Source organism: Solanum lycopersicum, chromosome 4, assembly GCF_036512215.1.
Source record: "Solanum lycopersicum chromosome 4, SLM_r2.1".
In the NCBI taxonomy this organism is placed as follows: domain Eukaryota; kingdom Viridiplantae; phylum Streptophyta; class Magnoliopsida; order Solanales; family Solanaceae; genus Solanum; species Solanum lycopersicum.
In genome coordinates this window covers 16190257-16198322 of record NC_090803.1, presented here as the reverse complement: position 1 = coordinate 16198322, position 8066 = coordinate 16190257, and the positions used below count along the sequence as shown (strand labels likewise).

General features: G+C 35.9%; 1 protein-coding gene across 1 annotated transcript; it reads left to right on the top strand.

Moving 5' to 3' along the window:
* The first annotated feature begins 5826 nt into the window (after positions 1–5826).
* On the top strand, positions 5827–7306 carry LOC138347966 (uncharacterized). The gene is made up of 2 exons (XM_069296574.1): positions 5827–6280; positions 7098–7306. Exons 1-2 carry the CDS (start codon positions 5827–5829, stop codon positions 7304–7306), a joined length of 663 nt encoding a protein of 220 aa, XP_069152675.1.
* Positions 7307–8066: the final 760 nt, after the last annotated feature.

Below are 8066 nucleotides of genomic sequence, written 5' to 3'. Positions count from 1 at the left end.
TTGTCCTATTTTTGTCAGTCACAAGAGTACCATGGCTAGTCTAGTAGAGTTAGGCATGGTAGATTTTGATATTATTCTAGGTATGGACTGACTCCATGTCTGTTATGCATCAATAAAAAGAAGAACTCCAGTTGTCAAGTTTCATAGTCCTAATGATCCAGTCATAGAGTGGGCTAGTAGTTTATCAGGGCCTAAGGGTCGATTCATTTTGTACTTAAGGCAAGGAAGTTAGTTTACAAGAGGTGTATTTCTAAGTTAGTTGAGGTATCTTCCCTTAATTCAGTTCCTATAGTCAGTGAGTTTCTAGAAGTCTATCCTGATGACTACCTGGAGTCCCTCCCAAAAGTGAGATAGGCTTCGGTATAAAAATCATCCCAAATACTCGTCCTATCTCTATTCCGTCATACAAAATGCTACCAGTAGAGTTAATAGAGCGAATGTAGAAGTTACAAGATCTTTTAGATAAAGTTTTTATTTGACCAATTGTCTCACCTTGGGGAGCTCTGATCTTGTTTGTGAGGAACAAGGTTGGGTCCCTTCGGATATGTATAGATTAGCGTTAGCTGAATAAGGTGACTATCATGAACAATATTCTCTTCCAAGGATAGATGACTTTTTTGATCAACTTCAGGGTGCTTCTTGCTTTTCTAAGATTGACCTCAAATCAGGCTATCATCAGCTGAGAGTAAGGGAATGTAATATTCCCAACACAACTTTTAGAACAAGGTAAGAGCGTTAAGAATTTTTGATTATGTCCTTTTGTTTGACAAATGCAGCTACAACATTCATGGATCTTATGAACAGAATCTTCAAGCCTTATTAAGATATTTTTGTCATCATCTTCATTTGTGACATACTGATTAATTAAAGGAATGAAGAAGATTATGCGAGTCACGTAAGGGTTGTTCTTCAGATGTTGAGAGATAAGGAGATGTATGACAAGTTATCAAAATTTGAGTTTTGGCTTGTCTGTGGACTTCTTAGGCCCTATTGTTTCGGGTGAAGGTGTAACAACCCTAAAAATGAATATGCTAAGTAACGTTTAGTGTGTCTAGAATGCCTACGAATATATCAGTTTCACACGAATTGATGCGTGTAGAACGAGACCCTCTGAACCCTTGCTACAGACAAACCAACTAACGTGGGGATTTATTTGAGTTATGAAAGGTTGGTTCCATCCATGTAGAGCTCCTGAATATGAAGATTTACCCGCATGATTCTATACCGGACTTAAAAAAAAGGGGAAATCTTATGTTTGGAGGATCTATGGGTAAAATGGTCTTTTTCAAGGCTAAGGGTAGTATCGTAATTATCCTAAATATGTAATGAATTATTTCATTAATATGGTGGAGGGGCATTTTGGGTAGAAAGGGCTGAAATTACCCATTGAGAAAAATGTTGCTCCACCCGGGTTCGAACCTAGGTGGGAGTAATGATTTAACTTGATTATTTATATTGGAGAATTAATTTAATTAATTAATATTTAAATTCTGATTTAAGAAAAAGTAAAATCATATTATTATTATTATTATCAATTAATTAATTAATTAATTAATGGGGCAGTTTGAGTTGGGTCGATCCGAAGGGACCTGTTTTCGCGATGGGGACGTCACGGGTTTGATCCTCGACGGAAGCGTTGCCATGTGAATTAAAATGGGGTTTAGAATCTGATTTTTTTGTAAGGGAAATAAGGTCATTTCACGTGTGATTTAAATAAATTTGATTTTTACAATCTAACAAAACCTTATTTTGACTAAGTCTAAAACTACAATCCTTATCCTAAGGAACCACTGACTTCTCGCGTTTATCCTTTCTCTTTCACGATCAATTCTCTCACTTTTGCGTATACTTTCTAACAAAATACAAGCACCGAAAACACAACCAAAATTTCTTCATACTTGATGAATTTACACGTCAAAAACATAGACAAAAAGTTAACCAAATACGTAAAGCAAAAAGAAGGGTTTTCCATCGAGTTTTGTGTTGAAGTTTCGGGACATGGATATGAATTTGGAGAGGGTTTTAGAAAGCAGTTCTTGTGTTGAAAAACACAAAATTAAAGTATGGGTTTCTCTCCTGGACTCCTTTCTCCAAGAGAATTTCCTTTCCACGAATTCAACGAATTTTGAAACTAGGGTTGTTCCTGTTCTTGTCAAACTCCTTGTCCCTAGTATCCTTCTAATATCAATTTGAAATAGGCTAGAGATCATGTTGTTGGTATTTTTTGTGGTAATTTGAGTATGAAGGGTGATTTTCGTGATAATGTGTTCATGATTATGTGTTTGGAATTGTAAGCATATCAATTTATGCCAACAGAAAGTATGTGAAAAGTGATGTTTGTGCAAATGTTTGTGTAAATCATGATGTGCAAAAGTGGTGTAATGTTGCTGGATTTAAAGGTAATTCTTGGATAAATATAAACAGGAATAAAATATACTTTAATATGCACCAAATGTTTCATCAAACGTCCTATGATCTAATGAAAAAATGCTGATAAAAGAAGCTGCAAATAGTGAACAAGTTTCCAACATTTGTTAGGTTGTGTTCAGCCAATCAAAGTAATATAAAATGCAATGAAAAATGAATCTAAAATAAGTGAAATCACTAAGGATCGAATCCAAGACAACATTACATGAAAGCTACAAAAAAATCATCAAAAGATTAAGGCAAAAATGGATTGAGGAGACTAACTTTTAAAAATATTAAATTCAATTAAAAAAATTTTAAAATGTGAGCTCATTGGGGATTTAACCCATGACCTCACCAAATAAAAACTTCATAAAAATTTCGTGATAAAAATGCAAGGAAAATATATGTGGTGAGTGGGGATTGAACCCACAACCTCTTGAATAGATGAGAGAGTTAGGAGAAAAATAAAGGAAAAAATAAATTTGGAGAGTGGGGATTGACCCCACAACCTCTTGGATAGGTGAGAAAGTTAAGAGATAACTTAAAAGAAAAATAATAAGTTTGTGGGGGATTGAACCCATAACCTCCTTGACTTAAAAGAAAAAGTATAGGAGAAACAAAAAGGAAATATTATGGGGTTGATGAGAATCGAACTAGGCTCCCCCAAATCTAGAAAATGCAATTATCAAGTTTAAAATAAGATTAAGTGTTGTCCAAGGGATTCGAAATAGGGTTCCCTTGACCAATTCCGTATTGACACATAAGTCATACATAAGTAAATATTTAATGTATGTTGCCTCTAAAGATTGAAATCAATATCATGGCATATCTAAATGATGCATAAGTCTTGTACCAAATAATCTTGGGTAAACATGAATCACATAGAATAACTATGAATGAAGCCTCATGACTTGTATGTGTGGACTCATAAGTCTAGAATACGTTTAAAAGTAAGTGAGTCTAAGATGTATGTGAGAAAATGATGTAACCCTAGAAGGGTTAAGTAAGAGTATGAAACACACTAAATTGCCAAGTGCATTGACATATGATGAAATGAAAATTCATGTGAAGGGGTGAGTAATTATGAAAAGTAAATGTGTTAAAGTTAATGAATGAGGTTACAATATGATAAGAGACTAATGTGAAATATGAGATCAATCTCAAATGAGCCTATGTAAATGTTACCAAAACGTACTCACCTATGAGAGTGTAAAGTTAATGAAGAGATCAGTCCCTATAAACAGACTAATGAAAGTATCGGAGTTATGCATACTTAATGCTAATGATGAGATGAGAAATTATCTAATGAGATATGATGTCCTCATTCTAGAAGCCATCTTCCATGATTTATGAGTTGAATGTAATGAAACTTTATACAGAGCACCGATAGGCTAGCTATGAGCGGTGATGCCTTCCTTCGGAAAGGGCGGTGGTTCACATAACTCTCATGAGATGAGACTGTCCAGCATGACGAGTATGGATCTCCTTATAGATCCTAGTCTTTGAACCTATACTGCCAATATAGGTATCTAGCAGGATTCGACTCTCTATAAACGCTAGCATGTTTGGGTCACTTTGGCCGGTGATTCCACGTCTTTTTGGTATGTGGCAGACATTGGATTTCATTATCCTCAGATGATCTATGTCGGTTAAGGTTAAAGTTACCAAAGAAAGAATAAGGCCAGCCTCAAATGATGCACCTAATGAATGAATGGTACCAAAGGTTTTAGGATAGGATAATCAAGAGGTGAGCTAGACTTAAGTAGTGACATTAGGTTATTCTTGGTCATTGCACAGCAAAACCGATTAGAGTCTTAAACTGCATCCTAGGTATGACTGCTGATTGCACTAGTATATGAATGAACGAAAATGAAGTACGTATGAACGAATAAAGCAGACTCTGTGTTTGCTGAAGAAAGCTACCTAGTTGAGGTCCCATATGTTGAGCCCTCATTTTGGGAAGTCCTAATGTCAAGTCCATGATTCCAAGTTCTCATGGCATATGAAATAATGATATGAACTACGTGATATGATATGTGTAATATGTTATGTGTTGATTGCAAAATGATAAGTATGATGATGCATGTCACTCTCATGGCATGACTTTCCTAATCAAAATTTTGCAAGTCCACTGACTTGATATTCGATAATTCATATCGATAGGAAAGAGATCTTCTTAATCATGCATGTCCTTGGTGTGTGCTTGCATATAACCATACTTAGTACAAGTGTGTACTAATCCCATACACTCAACATTTTTAGGTGCAGGCACAGGTGGATATTAGAGCTTACAGGTTGACACTGAAGCTATCCAGACGTGGAGCATTCATTCGGATTTTGTAGGACCTCCTTCTTTCGAGGATGCTTTCCCATTATATTCTAGATTAGATATACGTTTGATTTAGTGGAGTATGTTCCACTAGCGTTTCTTTCTCATCTTATTTCAGACATTATCTTGGTGCCATTTTTGAAAGTATACACTTAATGCAGTATAGAACTATTTCTTTCATTTGACGATCTTAATTTTAGATGGTTGATTGTAAACGTTCATGAGTTTAAGTAAAATGTCTTATATGAATGTTAACGAACAAAAAGTTTAAATTTTCCGCTAAAATTAACCTAGATGAAGTTACGATGATGTACGTAGGCTTGTCTGCGAACTCTGAGAGGTCAACGACCCCGGTCTCATCAGGGTCTAGACTCCGGTTGTGACAAAAGGTATAAAATTTGACACTTAGAACATTGAGGTAGTTCAGAGTTGGCCTAGAACCACGTCTCCAACAGATATAAGGATTTTCTTGGGTTTGGATGGCTATTATAGGAGATTTATTGATGGATTCTCATCTATCTTCTCTCCTTTAACCAAGTTAACATAGAAGAAAGTAAAGTTTCAATGGTCTAAAGCTTCTGATAAAAGATTTTAGGAGTTGAAAAAGAGATTGACTACAACTCCAGTTTTGACCTTGCCAGATGGTACTCAAGGATTCGTGGTGTATTGTGACACATCAAGAGTTGGCTTGGGCAGTGTGTTAATGCAGAATGGCAAGGCTATAGCTTATGACTCTAGACAGTTGAAAGTTCATATGAAGAATTATCCAACTCATGACTTACAATCAGCTATAGTAGTGTTTGTGTAGAATATATGGCATCACTATTTGTATGGAGTTCATCTGGATACATTCACTGTTCAAAAGAGCCTCCAATATGTTTCACTCAGAAAGAGATCAACCTCAGACAAAGAATGTGGTTGGAATTACTCAAGGATTATGACATGAGTATTCTTTACCACCCAAGTAAGGCTAATGTGAATGATGATGCCTTAAGCAGGTTTTTCATGGGAAGTACTATTAATGTCGAAGAAGAAAAGAAGGAGTTAGTAAAAGATGTTCACATATTTGCACGACTGGAGTAAGACTTATGGATTCCATAGAAGGAGGCATAGTGGTGACTAATGGGGATGAATCATCATTGGTGTCCGAGATGAAAGAGAATCAAGACCAAGACCCTATTTTTCTTGATTTGAAGGCAAGTGTCCATAGACAAAGAGTATTGGCCTTTGAACAAGGGGGAGATGGTGTGCTGAAATACCAAGGAAGATTATTTGTACCTCATATTGATGGACTACAAGAAAGAATCTTGGAGGAGTCTCATATCTCAAAATATTCCATTCATCCAGGTGCCACCAAAATGTACCATGATTTTAGAGAGCTATATTGGTGGGAAGGCATGAAGAAGGATACTGCTGAGTTTGTTGCAAAGTGTTTTAATTGTCAGCAAGTGAAAGTTGAACACCAAAGGCCTAGAGGTTTAGATCAGAGGATAGAGCTTCTGGAATTGAAGTGGGAGATGATAAATATGGAATTCATCACAGGCTTGCTAAGATCGTGAATACAACATGATTCCATTTGGGTGATTGTCAACAAAATGACAAAGTCAGCCTGTTTCGTGTCGGTCAAGACTGCCTATTCTGCTGAGGATTATGCTATGTTGCACCTTCAAAAAGTGATAAGACTTCATTGGGTTCCGATCTCCACTATTTCAGATAGAGGTGCACAATTCTTGAAATCTTCCTAGAAAGGTGGGTTGTAAGGTGAATTTTTAGCACTGCTTTTCATCCTCGGACAGATGGAAAAGCAGAGCATAATATACAAACCTTAGAAGATATGTTGAGATCTTGTGTGATCGACTTCAACGAAAATTGGGACGATCACCTATCGCTCATTGAGTTTGCTTACATCAATAGCTATCATTCGAGAATCTAAATGGCCCCATATAAATCTTTTTATGGGAGAAGACGTAGATCTCTTATTAGGTGGTTCGAAGTTGGAGAAGTAGGGTTGATAGGACAAAATTTAGTTCACCAAGCTATGGATAAGGTGAAACTTATTCATTAAAGGCCGAAGATAACAAAAAGTCACCAAAAGTCATACACAGATGTTATAAGAAGGCCATAAGAGTTTGAGGTAGATGATTAGGTTTATCTAAAGGTTTCACCTATGAAATGAGTTATGAGGTTTGTTAAGAAGGGTAAACTTATTCCCCACTATATTGGACCTTATAGAATCAACAAGAGTGTGAGCAATGTAGCTTATGAGTTTGACCTACCCCAAAAGTTAGAAGCGGTTCATCCGGTATTCCATATTTCAATGAATAAGTAATTGGAATTCTTTAATTTATATTACCAACAGAGAATGTGGGGATTAAGGACAAATTATCCGATGAAGAAGTTCAGGTCCAGCTTTTGGATCAGCAAGTTTGCAAGTTGGGGACAAAAGAAGTTGCTTCAGTCAAGGTCCTTTGGAGGAACCAATTTGTTGAAGAAGACACATGGGAAGCACAGGAGGATATGAATAAGAGATATCCACATCTATTTGAATCCAAAGAGAATACAAATTAAGGTACTAAACTATCTTCTTAGCACTTTATAAGATTATGCATAAGCATGTTACTACTTACTTTTGTGGTTGAGTACTGAAATGATAATTACTATCGTTAGCTTAGAGAAAGAATTCTCATTCGAGGACGAATGTTCCCAAGGGGTAGATATTTTAACATCTAGTATTCTAGAAAACCTAAGGTTAAGCTAATAAATATAAGAAGAATCAAATTTGGAAATAAGTAAGGAAATCAGGAAAATTTCCAGATTTCAAAAGTGAGTTTTGGTCAATTTTCAAATGGCCATAATTCCTAGCTCAGGAAGATTTTGGGTGAATTCTTTATATGGATGGAAAACTCATCAAAAGATCTTTTGAATGACTCCATGTTTGTGAATTTATGGGGTCGTATGAGGGAGATATCACTTTCGAAAGTTGGGTTGTTTTGTAGGGAAAGTTCCAAATCGGGATTTGTTAAGGGTGTTTTGGTCATTTCCTAACTTTATTACTAAATTGTTTCTGGGGTAAGATGTTGGGGTCTAAACCGATCCCATTCAGTTTACACACTTATAAAGTAATATTGAGCTTTGAGATAAAGGAGAAATTAAAAGAAGGAAGAAGAAGATGCAAGAATTCCAAGAATTCGTTCGTGGATTTCATGGGGTTATCCCTAATAAGGAATGTGATATCAATCGGTGTTGGGTTCTTTCAACCATCCTCCTATTTAATTCATTACTGAAATTTATTGTTAATTGAAAGGAAATCTTGAAGTTCTTGATGAAA

Excerpts from the sequence above, each read along its gene's own strand:
- LOC138347966 (XM_069296574.1), top strand. The coding sequence starts at position 5,827 with ATGGATTCCATAGAAGGAGGCATAGTGGTGACTAATGGGGATGAATCA. Across the intron at positions 6,281-7,097 it reads AAATATGGAATTCATCACAG|AGAATGTGGGGATTAAGGAC; the intron begins GCTTGCTAAGAT and ends TATTACCAACAG.